Source organism: Trachurus trachurus (genome assembly GCF_905171665.1).
Source record: "Trachurus trachurus genome assembly, chromosome: 18".
Taxonomy (NCBI): domain Eukaryota; kingdom Metazoa; phylum Chordata; class Actinopteri; order Carangiformes; family Carangidae; genus Trachurus; species Trachurus trachurus.
This window is the reverse complement of record NC_139909.1, coordinates 21745680-21766145: the sequence shown is the minus strand read 5'-3', so window position 1 is coordinate 21766145 and position 20466 is coordinate 21745680. Positions and strand designations below refer to the sequence as shown.

General features: G+C 41.9%; 1 protein-coding gene across 1 annotated transcript in view; it reads left to right on the top strand.

Annotated features, from left to right (window-relative positions):
* Positions 1-20466, top strand: part of nrxn2b (neurexin 2b) — a gene marked incomplete at its 3' end in the record, with an annotated part of 720187 nt that overhangs the window by 293447 nt on the left and 406274 nt on the right. The window contains exons 5-6 of the mRNA XM_083993168.1: positions 6496-6519; positions 15340-15501. Coding sequence (XP_083849294.1) covers positions 6496-6519; positions 15340-15501 — 186 coding nt within the window. The remainder of the gene's footprint in view (positions 1-6495; positions 6520-15339; positions 15502-20466) is intronic.

The following is a 20466-nucleotide window of genomic DNA, read 5'->3' as shown; positions in this document are numbered from 1 at the left end:
ACATAATTTAGTTTGCACAACCCACTAAGCTTCATGAAGACCCCCCAAAGATTAACAAAGCAACATGACAAGTTAAGTTTACCTGACAAAAAACAAAGTAATAATTATTTTTCCTCATTTACAGAAGTACTTTTCTTTACCTCCTACATTTCACACACACTCAGTGAAATCAAAATAAACACACACTAATCACAGAACATTGCAGAGTACGTCCCCAAACTTTTCAGACAAGGGATTCAAAAATCACCAGTCGCATATAAACACATAATCTTGTGACCTTTTGAGAGAGATTTCATTGTAGATATACAATTAAAATACACTTCTTTATGTCTGCATAAGAATATCAGCTGAACAGACATTATTAATTATAGCACCAACATTACACATATGAACACTGGCTAAATGTAATTCAACACTCTGGTCTCTGTCGTAGTGAGAGAACAACATATTCATTTTTTTTCCCTTGGAGGCATTGTGGTTACAGTTTGAGAAACACAAAATTTAAAGCATGACATTTTAACAAATTGATAGGCCACTGTGAGAAAGGCTGGTGTAGACTGACACACATCTGTGTGCTCACTCATTACAGGGGATTATGCAGGCTCTGTGCACACAGAAGTCCAAATGTAATCTCTCCCTTTCATTTCCACCACCCGTCTTTTCACTCGCTGCCATCACTTTATCGTGTCATTTCAAAGACCATTAGCAATTTTTTGAAGGATACACTTTTTTTTTTTTTTACAACCATCCCAGGGCTTTTCAGTCAAAGAACAGAGAGAGAGATAAGTTCAAAATCCAGACATCAAATGCCTGTGAGGGATCTGAAACTTCCAGAATTCAAAATGTTGCATTTAATAATCTCCCTTCTTTTTTTGCCCCCGCCGTATCCCTGGCTGTCTGTGAATTAGTTTTGAAGAGCCTACAGTCAATGTCACCTTTGTAAGGATACATTTGTCTAACTTAATAAACCATTGTCAGCCTCCCAGTTATCCAAGCCCCCTATCACATCCAGTCTTTGATGTATCAGCTGTTGTTTTCGTCAGCTCAGAGACAAGGGAGCGCAGTGCGATGTGGATATGTTAATTCACACCCACTGTTGAATCTTAGTTACCTACTTAATGGATTAAGAGGAGTCATTAGACAAAGTGTTTGACTGGTGACAGTACTTTAACATGACCCCTGGATCAAAGAGTGGGCGTGCGTGAAGCCTCAGATCGGCCAGTTAGCCTCACAGGGAGGATTCTGTTTGTGGTTACAACTCAGACTCAGCTCCCACACAGATGCCACCAACACATACTCATCCAACCCACACACAAACACACACAATATTGTACATACTGTACATGGGACAACCTTCCAGACTCCAACATAAACATTGTGATGCCATTTTGATCTTACATATCGCCAAGGCCGTAATTACTATATACATTGGGGGGGACACATCCCCCCCAATATTCAAATATGCTCAAAATGTCCCCCCCCCCCAATATATAGCTAGCTGATTAAAAAATAAAAAATAAAAAAGTATCCAATGTGTTAGCGAATTTACCGGTATATATACAGCTATATAGAAAGAGAGAGATTTGGTCCCCCCCAATGTTGACTCCATGGTTACGGACATGGACATGGAGCTTTTCAAACTTCCTATAGTCTAATGCCAGGATCAGACAACACAAATACACAATTTTGTATTTAATTTTGTATTTAAAGCAGAAGTGAGTGATCCGGTCGTTTTCGCTAATGCTGCGTTCCAGGCAGGCTTTTGAAATCGTAAATTACAGCTTCAAGTCACAACTTACGACTTTGTAGCGTTCCAGGCAACCCACTCGTGTTTTTCCGACCTGTTTTACCGGTGAAAGTCACTATAACGGCCACTCGTAACTTCCGACCGGTGAACTCGTACCAGATCGAACTGGTACCACTTCACGGTCGGAAAAATACGAGTTTCCTTGAACGCACCATAACAGTCCTCGTCGCTACGTCACCACATTCACGGCGTTCCTTGGCTGCACACACAGCCCTGCATGCCGTTCTCTCTCCTCATTGGATAAAAACTGTAGGATACGATAAATGTTTTCTCTTCGGCTCAGAGCAGAGCAGAGGGACTGAGAGACCCGTGTTTCAGTCCAAACACTCTATGTAAGTGATTGCTGTCGGAAGATATTTAAGCAATATCACACGAGAGGGAGTGCTGTTGTACTGTATATCAGCACGGCTGTGATTCGGTCGTAGGCACGAGGCCGCAGGCCGAGTGCCGCAGATAATCACACCGTGCTGATATACAGTACAACAGCACGACCTCGAGTGTGATATTGCTTTTATACAACAGTGCTACGAGCGCATTTTTAGAACAGTAATAAACTACAAGAGATTATGATTTGTTTGTTTATTTAATCATTTATTTGGCTCCGCCAACAGAAATAGTTCTGCAACTGGAAGGGAGACAAGGCTGTTGCCAGGCAACACATAAACATTTCATACTAGCTTGCTATTAGCTACTAGGTTTTCCACCGAGCTGCTTCCAGTGCTGGTTCTGGTTCTGAGCCCGTGTCTGATTAGCACCGCAGCAACAGGACCAGCGTGAAGACATACAGAGACGTTATCGATACTGTATTACATTTGTTTATCATCTATGTAATCAATATAAACACAGTTGAAGCTAAGTAGCTGAGCTACGTGGCTAACAACAGCTAATGCTAATATCAAAACACATCACCTCAAAACGTAGTTGCCCCCGCGGCGATTTTTTCCCCAGCCGGGTTTAGTAGAGATTTATCTCCAATTAGACGGACCAGGTCAGGTCCAGGTTTTAATGTTCAGGTCCGTTTATAACTGTAGCAGCAGCAGCAGCAGCAGCAGCAGCAGCAGCAGCAGCAGCAGCAGCAGAGAGATGGAGCAGCTCCTGTATGGGGAGCGTGGCTCTGACTTTGCTCCTGTCCAGCTGAACAGCGGAGTGATTATGTCTGTGAAAAGTCCCAGTGCTGTTATACTGTACTGCCCTGCTAAGCCAGACCGCAGTAACTACGCGAACAGTGAAACTGAGAAAAATGGCTTTAAAGTTTTTTGATTAGCCTTCCAAATGTGTTGTAGGTAGATTAGTGAAAATACACAGATTTGACAGGTTTTCATTAAGTAATATTTATGCAATAAAATATATGACCACATATTTTATATTTGACCCCTAAAAAGCAGATACTGCGCTCTGGTGCCAGGTCTCCTTAAATAAATACACAGGTAATGCTACGGCAAAGTGCAGTAACTACAATGTTGTTGTTTTTTTCCAGCATGCTTCTAGCCTGTCTAGCCTCTACCTGGTCTTTTTACTGAACTTAACAAACTTCTTTCTTCATGGCCTAAGCTCAACCAAAGCATCAGAGCAGAGAAATATATTTTTTTCTCCCCCATCTGCTGTCAACAGGAGCGGGGGCTGCAGCAGACTCGCGCCCGTGTGGGCTGAGCTCAAGCCGCATACAAGCCGGGTTCAGCCGCGCTGAGCGGAGCGGGGAAGGGGGAAAAAAGTGTAGCCTACCGGTATTTCTTCTACTCTGTGGGACGGTAGATCATAACGGAGGGGGGGAGAAAGCAAGTGGGACAGATCTGCCCAGTCCCTGCAGCAGCGCACGTTTCACAGACAGGCGCACAGTGTAAACAACGTCACCGGTTCAGCACCATGGATAGCTGGGGGGGGTCCGACGGTCCGGGGGTCCGGGGGGTGGGGGGGAGACGGGGCGGTCCGATGGTCCGGGAGGGGGGGGGGGTCCGAGGGTCCGAACAGCGGGGGGGGGGGGGCGAACCGGTCCCTGTGCTGGTGCTAACCTGCCGAAGCTAACGTTAGCTAGCTACCGTAACTGGCTAGCGGTGTGTAATAGAGCGCAGTAACTACAGGTGGAGTGCAGGCGAAAAGAGGCAGAGTGCAGTAACTGCGCAGTTACTGCGGTTTGGCTCAGTTTTGAGTGTGATTTTGTACAGGGAAACAGATACAGAGTGCAGTAACTGTAGTTACTGCGGTTTGGCTTAGTTTCAAGAGTGATTTTGTAGTTACTGCAATTTTTCATACCTCATAAAACTAAAACTGAGCAATATTGACCGCTGAAAATTTTACACAAGATAAAACATTTATTGACAAGTTAAATTTCACAAAAAAATCAATTTCGAATTTTCGGTAGTTACTGCGGTCTGGCTTAGCAGGGCAGTGTATATCAGCACTATGGAATGTCTCGTTGTCCAATCAAATTGCTCGGTTGGGACCGGTCGGAACTAACTGTTGTATAAAACTATTTAAGACTTATATTAACACAAATATATCACTCACTTCTGCTTTAACAGTACATTATTATTATTATTATTATTATTAATATTATCATTATTAACATAACTGACAAGCGATTTTGCGTCTAGAATGCTCAGCGACGCCACAACAAAAAGTCTAGCATGTTAGAAATTTTGCATTTCTTCGCCTAGTCTGACATCTCGGTTGACCAATAGAAGCAGAGTGCTCTCATTGGTTACACACAGTGAAGCTATGTTAGCTGGCTTCATTCGCCCAATGTAAATTCATGGTTTTGAGGTGTACGCATTTGTTAACGGACCTCGTGTTCTCTGTGAAGGACAGACAGTCAGACTGTCCTCTTCACCAGACCCAGCAACGGCTCCACCATCGTTTTTTTCTTCCTTTTATTTTTTGTGTCTGAGCTAAAGACCACTAGCATCACACAGCGCTACGGTAGCCATGATTGACAGTTTCTTGCCAAGCCTCCCCAATGGTCTATGAACTCGTACAGGGTCGTGATCGGTCATGAACAATGATTGGTCTGGGTGATACTTGTAGGGTTTCCAGTCTCCTGCCCAAGACACAGCAATAATTTATGCCACTGTGATTGTTTAATTTGACATGGTGACCATCATGAAACACACACACACAGACACACACACACACACACACACACACACACACACACACACACACACACACACACACACACACACACACACACACACACAAAAGCTTAATAGCTTAAAGGTAAAGATTGGGATTTCAGTCAGGAATTTCCAATTCCCAATGAACCGGCCACCTTTTCTTGTCCATATGCAGTTTGTCAGATATGGTCACCCACAGCAGCTGACAATTTCAACACTCAGATCAAGATAGAAGATGTCCTCTAGATGTCCACTCTGTCCAGAGGGAAAACTCAGAGCAGATCTCAGCGATAGATCTTTTACCCTTCTGACTGCACAAGAGCCTCGATACGTTATGACCTGTGCAGCTCTGAGACCTGACAGTGTTTTAAGATAGAAATGGTACACATATTCAGGCACTCTGAAAATAAGCATAAAAGCTCATTATAATCAGATGACAGTGACAGGGAACGGATATGTCATGGCATCTTTTCATTTCATTTCCAATTCTTCATATTTCTCTTCCCAGGGATGACTGGAATTGCTGTTTATTGTGGAAATGACTAAATGGACATCTCTCTCTTTTTCAGGACGCTGAAGATTTCCCTGTTTGCCCCTCTCTTTACTTCCTGTTTCCCAAAATGCACTGATTGTTTGACATCACTTGCTTTAAATCTTGAAATGCTATGTAGTTGTTTTTGTTCCCCCATAATTGCTCTTTTTTTTTTTTTTTTTACAATGCAATAATTCTTTTGTTTTCTTTTCTCCTGCTTACATCACAGTAGCCCCTTTATGATTCCCACTTGGAGACAATTTGCTTAGGGATTTTTGCACCCTTTGAAGTTACCAAAACATGATTGGCCACGCCCACTACAAAAGGCCGCCACTTTGAAATGGAATAGTTCCCCACAGCCAGCGAGCCTGTCAGAGTGAATACTAATACTGATGTACTTTTCCCTCATTCCCTTCCCCCGCTCCAAATCAAACATCCCCATCAAAAACTACCCAAGTCCCCTCTGTGGAAGTTGATTTGCTAACTCTTGTCTCTTTTACTAACAACAAGCTTCAGAATTCTTCCAATTTGATTCTTTTCATTGGTGAATTTTTCTTTTCCCTTTACCTTTTATGATTTCAACAACTAACACTGTGTCATTCACGGAATGTGAACCATCTGTTGTTTTCTCTACTTAACTTGCGACTTACATACTAACAATGTATTGTTATCCTTTTATTCCTTTGGTTCTTTATGCTTTTATTTTATATATATGACCCTTTCAATCCAAATAGTTGGACGATTGCTTTCTTTATTTCTTTATTTGGATGTTTTACTACATAAACCGTAGAGAGATTCATTTTTTCAGCGTATACAGTGGGGCCCAAAGTCTGAGTCAGACTTATGGACCCCACTGTATTTTACTATTGTATTCAATTTTTTGCTTAGAAGCGAGTCGTCTAAGAAAAGGAGGAACTGCTTTTTCAAGAGGCAATTATTTTTCTTTTTTTTTTCCTTTCCCATTTTTTGGGGTTGAGGTATGTTTTCTTGAGTTTAAGGTTTGTCATTATTTTTTTTCTTTCTCCTCCCCCTGTTTTCTCCTGAAGCACGCAGGCATTGGACACGCTATGGTAAACAAACTGCATTATATGGTAGATATCATTCTAATTGTCTTATACTTTGGTTTGCCCTGGGTTTTCCGTTACCTTTTTCTATTCTGTTTGCTTTACTGAAAGTACAATCCGCCATCAATTCCAAGGTAGCTGAAAAACTCCACCTCTCTGTTTTTCGTTTAGCCCTCTCTATATATGTTATTGCTTTTTATTACCATCCAGTTCTCCCCCTTCCTGACAAGACTGAACGTGTTCATCCAAAGAGGTCTGCCCAAAAACATAGAGAAATTTAGCCTTTTTTTTTTTTGCTGTTTATTTTCTGTTTCATTTGGTTATTTTTCTATTTTATTCTTCAAAATCTATCCGTATGAAGAAATAAAGAATCATAATGCAAAAATCTTTTGTCAATTAAGTATTAAAAAAGTATTTAAGAGTTACCTTTACTTTTTTTGTGAATTTCTTTCCTCCTGATTTATGTTCTTAGTCAAACCCTATTAAGTGAGCGTACGCAGCAGACTTCTCAAGCAGACAAATAGCCAACCATGGCAACTCCAGTGAGAGGAAGTAAGAAAATAATAAAACTTCTTCTTCATTAATTCCCCCCAACTTTTTAACAACATCTAAGGAATGGCGGTGAGGAGACGATCTCTCTCCCTCGCCTCAGTTGGACCTGCTCAGCCTGTTATGTGGCCACCTGTTATCCCTGCTCACCATCCCGTGCTTTATGGACTCGTGAACAGTATTTACAACTCTTGATTTAGTGGCCGAAGCTCCTACTGTAAAGCAGGCATCAAATGAGGGCTTGATCCCATTAGTGGCCTTAGGCTGATTTATGATCAAGATGGGGCTGTTCCCAGACCTGCACCTGGATGTGTTCATCTCTCTCTCTCTCACACACACACACACTTAATAAAGTGCTTTAATATGCCAATAGGCCCCTGGACCCCGGCGCAGAAATGATCATACCAAGAGCACTGATGAAATCTCATTATTGAAGATGAAACTGCAATTGCAGGTGTATTAAACAGCAGTCTGGGGGACGTTCGCCAAAAATTGCTCGTATACATGTTTATTAAAGAATAAAAAAAGAAAATAAGAAAAAGAAAATCTTTTTACCACCTTTGTGGGATCTTATTTTAACAACTGTTATCAGGCTGGATGAACTATAGACCACCCCTGGCATGTAGCTGTTATCACACTTACTTCCTTTCACTGGACTTTTCCAATCAATGACTGGAGCTCTCTGCCCATTGACGCAGACCATGAAGGGAGCTGCCTGGGAAAATCTGAACTGTGTGCGATCGACCCTTCATTAACACTAACTGGCCTCACCCCTTGCATGAAGAGACTTGAACCCTCTCCCTAATATTTTTCTCTTTTTTTAAAAACTTTTTTCAGTTTTTGATCTACAGATTGCATTGAGTATATATGTATATGTATATATCATGGCTAACATATATACATACATATATCAATTGTCCTAATATAATCAATATGGCCATAAAACATGTTAGCCACACCTCTTGTTGTTTTCTTTATTTGATTTACGTTGTTACTATTATGTATATTATTTTTGTTTTAGTTTAACTTCAGAATTAACTTACTAAAATCAATAATGACCTCACACCTTACCTTGCTGAGACAAAAATGGGAAAAAATAAAGAGGGGAGACGGATATTAATTTTCATGGTGAATAGAGATGTCCCATAGAAGGAATCTGGACAATCCATTGTGACGCATGACTTGGAGAAAAGAGCTATGAGTTTGCAGAAAGTCACTGACTCACTCAGATGTGAGAAAAGTCATTATGAGCCAACATCAGAAATACTAGTAGAGGCATAATGAGGACAGGAATCTGGACTGAGTACAGTTTTTGTATGGGTCCAACATTATGGAGGACAGGGGTAGTTATGATACAATATGTCCCACCATTGTGTTCATAATTGCTCTATTCACCATGACACAGACGTCTTCTCTCCCCTCTCAATTTTCCCTATTCTTTAAAAAACCCTCTCATTTCCGTTGATTTCATCCGTGATTGGTGACATCAGTCCCATCCTCTCCCTCTCACCCCCCCCCCCCCCCCCACCCCCACCCCCATCAAACTTACAGTATCCAGTGGTCGTACTCCTGCACCCTGTTTGCATGTCTCTATTGGCTAGAATGTCCTCTCATCAGCATCCTCACAGGGTGTCAATGCTGCTCTAGCCCAGCACGTGTCAGTCTGTTGTACACGTGTCTCGATGGGTTTTTTTTCTGTTGCATTCTTGTCCAGAAACAAAAACAAAACATTGAACGTTGTCTTCCTTTTCCCATTTGTCTGGTGTTGTTGTGCCCTGCAATTAAATCTACCTCCCCACTACCCCCCCCACTTTGCTGCATCTTGGCAAATTGTTCCTTCTTTTATATCTTTTCCCCCTTTTTGTTTTTGTTTTTAATAGTTGGTCTGTTTGTGTTGTGTCTAATGGAATTCCACCCCCTCCTTCCATACCCCACTCTTTCTGACAACACTTTCCATTTAAGTGCATGGCTTGTGTGTCACCCTGTTAGCTTGGATGGATTCATTTTGTTTCTTCTTAACCAAAACAAACCCTTGTCACATGAAATAACACATTAAGTCCAAATCTGGATCTGGTTTGAAGCAATCAAATTGCAGAGGACTTTTAAAGAATCCTCACCTGCTCTTCCCACTTCGACTAAATTTACTAAAACAGTGTTACTAATCTACTGTTTGAATCAAACCTTTGTTGTAACTGTACTAACAACCATTTTTGTGTCTGACTTTCCCTTACTTACAAAAGTACTAACCGATTTCGTTCACCCTCCAACCCCCTTTTTAACTCTTTTCGGCACAGAGCTAAAGAACTTCCCCCCTCTCTCTCTCCCCCACAACAAAACGCCCCAAACTCCCCAACCTCCCCTCCATTCTCAGTCTTTACTAACCAAGGCAAGTAGCTCAGCTCAAAGGTTCATGGTTTATCGTAGAACGACTCAATTCTCCCTCGACAATAAATTCTGAAAAGCTGCCAGACACCTATCGAAGTCCACCGCTGGATAAGAATCCTTTCTTTCCCTTTCTCTCTTGAGCATCCTTCCTCCCTGTGGGTTGTGGCTTTGACCTGAACTGATGGGGAGGAAGCGTGTGCAGTTGACTATGACATGTATTATGTGTGAGCCTCTTAACTTTGTAATGTTTTGTATCAAACCCACTCTGTAACACATCATTTCTCCCTGCGAAAAAGATCTGTGACAGTAATTTGATGTAATGCCGACAAAGGGTAAGTGATACATTTCAAAGGTAAGCTCGATGCCACCTCGCCGCATGGATCATGATGTTCATATATGAAGGAACTGGCGGATTGTCAGAATGTGCTATAAGACTTAGAAACTGCTGACAGAGGAGAGACACAGTTAGATGGGATGCCGAGAATCACGACTGCCTTTGGAGATTTAAGGTAGAATATGATCTGCACTCCTGAATGGAACAAGTGCAAGACAGAAAGAGTGAGTCACACACATATTTTCCATTATACGTGTTGAAGGCTTGACAGGTTGTGGTTTAAAATACCTAAAAATGTAAAAGTTCTTCATTCTCCCTTCAGCTCATAAGTTGCTACCCGGATATCAATGATAACAGTGTATCCCCTTACTGTTGTGGAGTGGGTTAGCCCCATGTTTTAAAGTGTAGTGTTGTTGTCTTCACCACACTCAATAAGACATTTTATGTGCAATTTAAGGACTCACCAGACTCAGCTCAACCCCATGAGAGGGGGATCTACTTTATGAGGCCCTCAGGCTACATCCACACTAATACCACTCATCGTTCAGACAGATCTTTTAACTCCATATCAGAAAATGATCTGTTCAATACTACCACACCTGGAAACAGCAGGTTCAGCTCAATGCTTTCCAGCCGACACAAAAAAGTGTTGAGGAGGAACCCTACTGGCTCACATAATCCTTTTCTGCTTGATATCAACAATGTTGAGATTCTGAAGTTAAATAGTTGCACAAAATACTATGAATAAGGAACAGTAAAGTGGTAAGGTGGAATGCAGAATTTAACTGCACGGTAGTTGCATCAAGGTCAGTATTGCTTGTAATGTGTTGATGTCATTTTCACCACTTGTATTTAGGCTGGTATGATACATTCAAGAAACTACATAGTTTTATATGTCATTGTTTCCAAAGGTCTCTGGTTTTACACAAGCAGAAGACAACACAAGGCTGAGGTTTTAAAACTAAACTGGGTCAATGGACCTGGAGAAAACAGAACAGTGTAAGGACCAAGGTAAAACAATGGGAAGACCAGGAGAAAACAGTGTGAGGACCAGGGAAAAACAAAACAGTGTGAGGACCAGGAGAAAACAGTGTGAGGACCAGGAGAAAACAGTGTGAGGACCAGGGAAAAACAGTGTGAGGACCAGTAGAAAACAGTCTGTGAACCAGGAGAAAACAATATAAGGACCAGGAGAAAACAGTGTGAGGACCAGAGGAAAACAGTGTGAGGACCAAGAGAAAACAGTGTGAGGACCAGGAGAAAACAGTGTGAGGACCAGGAGAAAACATAGTAAAAGAGATGCATTTTAATAGTAAAATGTAGCTATGTGAATGTAGTCTGAGTAAAGCAGCACCCTGCAGTCATGGAGTCAGATATGGTCGATGAGCCAGTGACATGCTCAGCCGAGCAGGACTGGCAGAGAACAGATGCAGTTCACCATGCACTGCATGTGGGGGCCCATCGTAAACGCCTTGTTATTCCAGTAGGTCATTCTATGTGTTTATGAGGAGCAAGTGCACAAGTGAAAAAATTGATTGAATAGGATGGAGGTTAAAAACATAAAGGAAATCATTCCTGCGCCACAGGGCTGCGAGGAGGCCAGTACAGCAGCATGTGAACGGGTTAAATGGAACGCTTATCGAGGTTTGAACTTCAGAGCTGTGTCAATCCTTTCACAGTGGATTCAGCTGTACACAGCTCGGCTCTGTGTTTTCTGTGTTATCTGGGACACAGAGTTCAGCCAGGTCTGTTTGGTTTCTGTGTGTACCAGGCTAAAGAACTATTTGAAGAGCAGCTGGGAAAAAATCAAGGGATCCAACAGAAGCAGCGAGGGCTTTGGAGACGACTCCGTGTGTTACATGTGTTGTCCTATTTCTTTTTTTTTAGTTGGTGTTTTAGCTGCTTGTTTCCAGTACAAATAAAAAGGGGAAGAGGTCCAGATTCTTAGACTTGAGTTTTTATTTTTGTACACTGAGGATACAAAATAAAATAAAAAATAGAGAAGGATGTTAGAAAAGTGTTACTAAGCTGTTCTAGTTTTTGTTTTCAGTAGGTTCTTTTCTTAGATTGTCACACTAGGCTTTATTTCAAGAAGGAAACTGTGATCACACAAATACATAGAATTATTTTCAGCTCATATTCACATCTCAGGACCATGAATATGTTTGTCCCACACAGGAAATCAAACAGATAAACAATGAGCTGAACAATCATTTCATGCTGATGAAGAAATACATCAAGTAATAGGGAATTGGAGCGATGGTCATTAACCCTTTCTCTTCTGGATGTCCTCACTCAGCACTGTGTTTGTTCTGTCCCATCTGTTATTTGAATACTGGAACAACCAAGGGGACGCACATGTTTGTGGTGTTTCATTTTGTGACTTGAACATTTGGGCCAAATCCTTACCACTACATGTTCATTTTGAAACCCACCAGTCTTGCTATATTTCGGCCTCCTGTCCGTACTACTTTTACTTTGCCATTTTTGAGCAGTATAAACAGAGACCTTTGGAAACACTGCTGAACCTGTTTTATAGCCGCAAGGTTGCTCTTAAGTCTGGACAGACAAAAGTCAAGACAACTAGATCCTCTGATTGGGTTTTATCAGCTTCCACAACAACATAGATAATAGTATATACTGATGCTCAGTGTACATAATTGCTCATGTTGTTGGCTTTTCAGGTGTGATAGTCTGGATGGAGATTGTCTCTGGTATTGAGCTAAAATAGTTGTCTGGATTGAAGTTTTAATTATGTATAGATGAGGGAGCTAATGGTTGAGCTTCACCTCTGCAGATTTACAAGTGAAACATTGTTTTACAGTGATATTAAGTTGTCAGTGATTTGCTGTGCGCTGCGTCTTTGCTTCAATCAGATTGACCGGGATCTCAGGAACAACAAGCGGCCAACATATCTCTGGTCTAATCTTAATATTGTTGGGATTTATTTGAACAAGAGACAATTTTGTTGAGCCTAGTTTTGAAATGGGAGTGTATGCTACTTTCCTCCAGGTTATATGGCCTCAAGGCTTGGAGAACCAGGGTAGTTCAATCGACCTGTGATTTTTTTCATCCTCCCCCTCCGCCGGCCGGTGATGCAAGTGCTTGCAATGTTTCACAATGAGATGGTTGTGCAGTCTGGTTGAAGCAGGGACTAGCTAACTCTTGTGAATAATTAGTTACCTCAGAGGAAACACTTTGTTTTGCTTTTGTTCATTTTTAGGACTAATAATGCATGTGCTTTGACATATTGTCTCTGTGGGGTTTTTATTACTGTGTTGGCCATGGGTACTTTGTTTCAAACGCTGCATGCGCTAAAAGCTTTGATGAACCTTTTAAGTGGTGGAATCGGGGGGTTGATGGAGAGAGCACGAGAGAGAAAGACAGGACAAATGTGTTGCTAATCTCTGATCTCCCCTTTTTAGTTGGGAACTTTATAGGTGTCTGGCAGCTAGCCAATGCTAATCCCCCATTGCCCCCAGTGAGCACACTTAGCCTCAAAGATGTACCATCAGCAACCCTCCAAAACAGAGCCGAACGTGGCCATAAAATACTGTATGTTGGTGTTCTTCAGAGCTTTCGTCAGCAATTTAATTCCACAAGCTTCACAGGCTATATACCTCTACCCCTACTTCCTTACCTCAAGAGAAGGTAGAAGGCTTTGGCCCAACTCCATAGGATCTTGGTTTTAAGGGCTTATGTCGTGAGATCCCTACCCACCCTTTTTCTAATGTCTCTCCTGTCGCTGTGGGATCAATAAAGAAGTGGCCTTGACGAAAATCCCACCCGAGATTTACGACCGCAGATTCTTCATGCTCGATACATCGATATCATACCTCTTCCTCACCACGTAGCAACAGCAGACATAAAAATGGGTTGCCCTGTTAAGAAGGGAAGTACGGAAAAAAGAAAAAAAAAAAAAACAGCCTAGGAAAAGAGAAGACAAGCACTCAGCTGGGGGCACTGATCTTTTGAGTGCAGTTGCTAAGGTCTCTGATACGTATGCTTGTCATAGCTTCACTTAAGTAGTCACTCGAGGTCCAATATGCATTGAATTGCTACCATATAAAAAAAAAATCATTGTAAACAACCGAAATGTAAAGGCAGCCCTCAGATGAAATGAAGCTTGTGTGTTCTAGCATCACTTTTGAGTGTGCAAAGGTAATGGAAAGCAGATGGCTGTGGCTCCATGCAGTGCTGTGTTTGTGCTGGATACATTTATGCAGAATAGCAGATGTTGAACCAGAGACACAAGTGCTTCTCTTCTGGCTCAGGCCAGCTCTATTAGTATAATTAGACAATAAATTGGTCACTAACTGCAGAAGTCTCACCCTATCAAACAGCATCATTTTTGCAGGATGTTTGTAGTGTAGCAGCAAAGCAGTGGCACTTTTTTTGCAAATGCGGCCAGGATGTAATAGCAAACAGCCAAATTATACTCATTAGCACTTTCATCAGCTGCAGCAGTTAAACAGTAAAGTAAAAAGGCAAGATTGCATTTGTGACGACTCCTGGAGAACCTGAGTGGAGCAAATCCTCAGCACCATTTCAGATGCATTTTAACTTTCTGGATGTATCTCATGTTTCATTTTATCCGCTCCTCAGGTGTTCTTTAAAACTGACAAGGTGAACCCTGGTTTAACATTTATAACACTTGCTTCACCTGATCTCGTAAGGTTGAGTGTTACATCAGTACAAGACTCCACACTAGCTGCTGTAATGTAGGGTTGAACTCCTTTGATCAAGATAGTCAGTTATATTCCAGTAATACAAGGTAATTGAGGAATATCAATTGAGCCAGGTTTTCTCACAAAAAAGCTTGGGGGAGCCTAAAAAATGTATGGTTTGTGCATCTATTTATCTATTTTTGGGGGGATGGGGTGGTGTGTGTGTGTGCGTGTGTGTGTGCATGGAGGGGGGGTTATCTCATACCATCAGCTTGCGGCTGTGTGTTTGATTCCACCCGGCGCTGCTCTGTTAGCGATCAAACGTGCAGCAACAGAATGTGTAACCTTGCACAAAAAGACAAGACTTGAGGCAATTAAATATTGAAAGGGGGGTTATTCTTTTACTGGTAGTTCCTTGAATGAAGCCTGGTTCAGCAGAGGGATTCTGCAGAGAAATGATGCCACTTCCAGGGAAGATAGACATTTTGACAGTCGTGTTTTGAACTTGACTTAAAGTAGCATTTGATTCAGAGCATTTAGTTTAGCTGGTTGTCAGAGTTTTGGAATGGTATGGTAGAGATGTAGTGCTACTACACCTACACCAGTGATTAGCCTGTTCCCTTGGTTTTCCATTAGCAACTGCACTCTAGAGTGAAAGCCCCCAGTCTGACCCACACCAAAAGCAACCAACCAAACAACCAAGCGATACCAGTTCATGGGGACAGCGCCACCTACCACTGATGTTTAATCCACTTTCTTCCCTGTTTTTCCTCCTCATTCTTCTAATTTCTCTCCTCTCTCGTCATTCTCTATTTCTGTCTATCTGCTCTATTTTCTCCTCCCTCCGTCTGTTCTCTTTCATCTGTCTCTTTTGGGCCACGCCTATGCCAGGTGACCATCTCAGTAGATGGTATATTGACCACCACTGGTTACACCCAGGAGGATTACACCATGTTGGGCTCTGATGACTTCTTCTACATCGGAGGAAGCCCCAACACCGCCGACCTGCCTGGATCACCAGTCAGCAACAACTTCATGGGCTGCCTGAAAGATGTAAGTAACTAGTTTGATTCAGTTGTCTAATATTACAGTATTAAAATGTATTTTTAGCACACTCATTAAAATCGGAGATTCGCAAGGATAAAAAAACAGCAAACATGGAAAAAAAAAATTCAAAAACTGTCTGAAAGAAATGTATTTTTAACAGCAATCTTAAAGAAAACACAAAGTTCATCATGGAAGTTGTTTCAGAGTGATGGTGGACTCACAGCGAAAGCTTTGACTCTTTTGGTCTTACATCTTGTCATAGGAACAAACTTCCTGCCTGGTGAGCAATTAATTCAGAGATATAGTCCGAGGCCACAAGTGCTTTAGAAGTCAAAAGAAAAATGTTATTGGTCCTGTAGCAGACTGATGTAGAAACCTTAAGAGGAGAGCAATATGACCTCTGTTCTTAGTTATTGTGAGCATCTGGCTGCTGCAGTTTGCACTGTTGGAAATCCATCAATGATTTTATGATTCATGCCAGTTTAGAGACCATTCCAGAAATGTAATCTTGAGAGAACAAAAGCATGCACTGTATGATGGTCTCTGTGTGTATGAAGGTCAGATATGAAGAGATTGTAATGTTCCTTGGATGATTGGAGGTAGAATTCACTATATTATTGACATGAGACTAAAAAAAGTTTGGATTCTCATAGTTTGTGACTAAAAACTTCATCAAAATTATCAAACATACAATATGTTACACTGTGGTTTAGCGTCATCATCACACAAAATCACACACAAAACACATTTGACACAGCCACTTGAGAATCATCAGTCTGTGTGGATAGAGCTCCCATATGTGAGAGTAGGAGGTGTCAGACGTACAGTATCCTAAATCTGGCTTCTGTCTTTATTTTCCGCCTCTTGAGAAAACACATGCAGGCGTTGCTAACTCCACAGTGGGGCGGCAGGAAATCGTATAGATTTACATAATGCACACCACTAATATACAGCTATACATCAGTCATGGATGGATATGCAGAGGGCAGTTGGCTTATAAAATTTTATTTCTTCAACTTTGAAAAAAAAAAAGACTTTTATTTCCGCCATGCCTTTAATTCATGGCTTAACAAGCTGTCAAGAGGACCAATCACAGCTTAACGTATTATGCCCTTGTAAATGTAATGACTTGTATAGAGGCGACGCAACATGGTGCCATCACATTTCCTCATAAAACCATGCTGATTGAATAAGTAATTACTTTTGCCATCACTTTTAATGGATTGCACAGTAATCGCCCTATCTCTAACTTAATTATGCCTGTAGAATTACATTTTCATTATTTGGGTTGCTATCGGAAGGATCCCCAGTGGGTCTTAAAGTTCCCAAGGCGTTTAACTATCCTCTCTCTCATCGAGACGAGGCTGGATTTACAGACAACGTACAGACCGAGCTCAACGAAAGGGAAGGGGGGGAGGGGCGGTGGTGCACGGTAGGAAAACAGACAATGACAAGTGTAAAGAACCACAAATAGAGGTGATGTGAGGAAGAGAAACAAAAAGTGGAAATGAAAAAATGGTAGCAGATGGTGAGAAAGTCGACTATATGGGGCTCTGTTGGATAAACTGAATGATCTACCAGTAAGTAGCTAAAGCAAGAGTATATGTGCTGCATAGGTGGATTTTGGACATGGATGGATTGCACATTACAGACAAAAGAAAAGGGGAGTGAGTTGGGAGGGGGGAAATAAAGTGTGAGTTTTGAGGTAAAGGTCAGATATGGTGGAGAGAGAAGGGAACGGGTTCCCAGACAACATCCAGAAAAGAAGCGGTGCACTGTAAACATCACACACCAGGATTCATGTTTGACCTTCTGCCAAGGGCTTTCATTTTTCATTTAGCAGCCTGGGTGTGGGTCAGCACTTCAAAACATGTCTCAAAAAGGTTGTGTTGTCAAGTACAGACTTGTGCGATTTTATTTTCCTCAAATAGACAGAAATGGTTCGCTGACAGCATGATGTACTCTCCTCTTATTGTTATTTATATACTGTAGAAAGGGAGAATTCCCATATTACACAATGTTAATTCTAGAATATAAAGAAGTGCATGTTTTGGGATGTTTCTTGGGTGTTATGAAGGAACCAGTGATTAATTTCATGAGCCTTCAGTCTGTATGTCTTAGCTTGCTCAAAGCTTGTGCTTAGAGGATGTTTTCCCCGGTGTTTGAGTATCATGGACTCAACTGTTCAGCTGCGGTCAGGCTCTAATGAATACATCAGCTGAACTGAGCCAGTGAGGTAAAGGCGCTGAGAAAACCTGCAACGGCAGTAACTGAGAGCACCAGGTAGAGCGGCGTAGCAGCTGAAAGTAAAGAGGGAAGCGGAGTGGTTGGTGGGGGTAGACAGTGGTCTGTTTCATCCTGTGCTAGTTCAGTGGCACAGCTTGGATTATCAGTGGTGTTATGGTCCGGGGCAAAGCTTTCATGCCGCCACCGTGGTCAATCGCCTTTGATACGCTTGGCCAAGACCCTCCAGGCAGCAAAAATCCAAAGGACGAGCACAGCAGAAGGAGAGTAAAAAGACACCAAAAGGGGCACTGAAGCCTTATGAAGTTTTTTTTTTCTATTATTATTATTATTATTATTTGCTATGTGTGTGTGTGTCTGTCAAAGTAACCCACATGCTATGATCATACACCGTATGATGTATATGTGCTCCTTCTCAGAGTAGCGTGGTGTGAAATCAGGGTCTCTACTTCTGCACGTCACCGTCTCTCCACCTCTGCTTTCCCCATCTTCTCCTCCAGACAGTGACCTTGCTAGTGCCCTGTTCACACTCCTCCCTCTCTGTCTCTCTCTCTCTCTCTCTCTCCCCCTCCTGCTTGTCTTCCTCGCTCATCCCACCTCTCTCATCTTTCCTTTCTAGGGGGCAGTTTTTGCTGTAATTAAGTCCATGGTAGAGCTGTTGGTACGCCAGCTTTGCTATCCTGACGGCCAAATTAAAAATTGATTTCTTCGACTGATTCCATGCACTGGATGAATGCGCTCGCCCTCCTCCTTGCCCTCACTCTCTCTCTCCCCCCTCCTGCTCTCCCAACTTCATATTGATGCTCCATCTTTTTGTCTGCAACTTCCTCCAAGTCTCATCTTTTGTTGCACGAGGAATTTTTCACCCTTCACCCTCATGCTTTCCCCATCAACGTCATTCCAGCAGTCATTTTAGACTTTAAGGATGCTGCTATTGTTTCCTCAACATCACCAAGGCAACATATGTGGTACATCAATATAATACGTGGTGGTGAAAGTACATCACAAATGATTATTTAGTTAGTCAATCAATATGTAACATGTCTCTTAAATTATAATTGATTGGTGGATTGTTGTGTGCAAAAGCAGACTTAAGGCCCTTTCACACCAGGGACGTAGTTTTCATGCGAATAATTTGCGCATCAATAGTTTTCATTAAAAGTCCTTTCACACCGACCACGAATGTTACGCAGCGAAAATGCAACATAATTTTTTTTCCGCAGCGAGGTTGATTTTTCGGAGCTTTTGTCCGGCGAATAAACACATCAACCAATCATGTAGCGTGAAAAGGGGGTACGTCACAACACCATGACAACAATGTGTTGTCAAAGATGGTTTAAGGAATAGAGTATCTTTGCTCTAACCACCTTCTCACCATCTCTTTTTATATACAGTCAATACTCACCACCAGGGCCGGCCCGTGGCATAGGCCGTATAGGCAAATGCTAAGGGCGCCGTCCATCCAGGGGGCGCCAGCGCCACAAATGGGAAAGAAAAAAAAGTGTGACTTTCACTATTTTTAGGTACTATTATTTCTTAATACAAAAAATAACCCCACGTTAATTTAAATGCAAAGCAATACCTATTAAAAAGTAATAATATAATATGTTACAACATTACTTACTAAGTCGCCCCCCCCCCTCTCTCCCCCACATGCCTATTGGTACTGCCCTCCGTTCTCCCCGCAGTCACACACACAGCAGAGGTACCTGTCTGCACTGGGAATGCTTTCAAGCCGTTTTCTTGTTAGAAACGCCACATTTTTAATTATATGTGTGGATACTTGGTTGCATTAATCCTCAAAGTCGGCACAAATGCCGGCTCGTTTGCGCGACCGTCTCGATATGTTTTTGTTTATATTTCGGTCATTTTACACCGCCCTTGACGACCTGTCAATCAAAAGAACAGCTGTGAAGCGCTTCCAACCCGCAGAATCGTTAGGAGAGAGAGAGAAACAGTGAGGAGGATGAAGGTGCTTCAGAGGCTGAAAGTTCTGACTCATTTGATGAGGAAGATATTGAAAAAAGAAGAGAGAGTTGAGACTTCAGCCTGCTTAGACAGCAGGGCCACAGCTCCAGCTCCAGACCTGCTGAGCTCTCAAACCATTTTTTTTTTACCTCTTAAACAGCACCACAGTGACATATATAGGGTACATTATATAGGTTAAATATTGTAAATGTTGTGTTTTTTGTCTGTTTAGTTGATATTTTGTTTGGAGAAAAAAACGCTAATTTCTCATTTAGGGCTACACACATCTCATGAAGTTTGAAATGTAATGTTAAGTCAATATTTAGCTTCTTTTATTTTACATTTGAGACATTTGGTGAAAATAGAATGACAGATAACATTTATGCTCAAAAATCTATCGTATCTATTAGCTTTTATTCATACAGTATATTCCATTGCTTTTGTGAAGCTAAGACTTTCGTATACCCATTTCAAGCATCACAACAGGTTATTCTCATGACTGTAGACAGATTTTTTTCATGTCTTTACCCAGGATTTACTTAATGACATTTAACTGATTGTTGTGCAAGTTGTGTATCTCGGGGTCAGAGGGGACATACAGATACACTGCTACGTTATCATTATAATCATTATTGATCATTGTTGGGGGGGGGGGGGGGGGGGGGGGGCGCCTGGGAGTAATCTCGCCTAGGGCACCAAAATGGCTAGAGCCGGGCCTGCTCACCACCTTGTCTTGTTTGACTTTACGAAGACAACAAA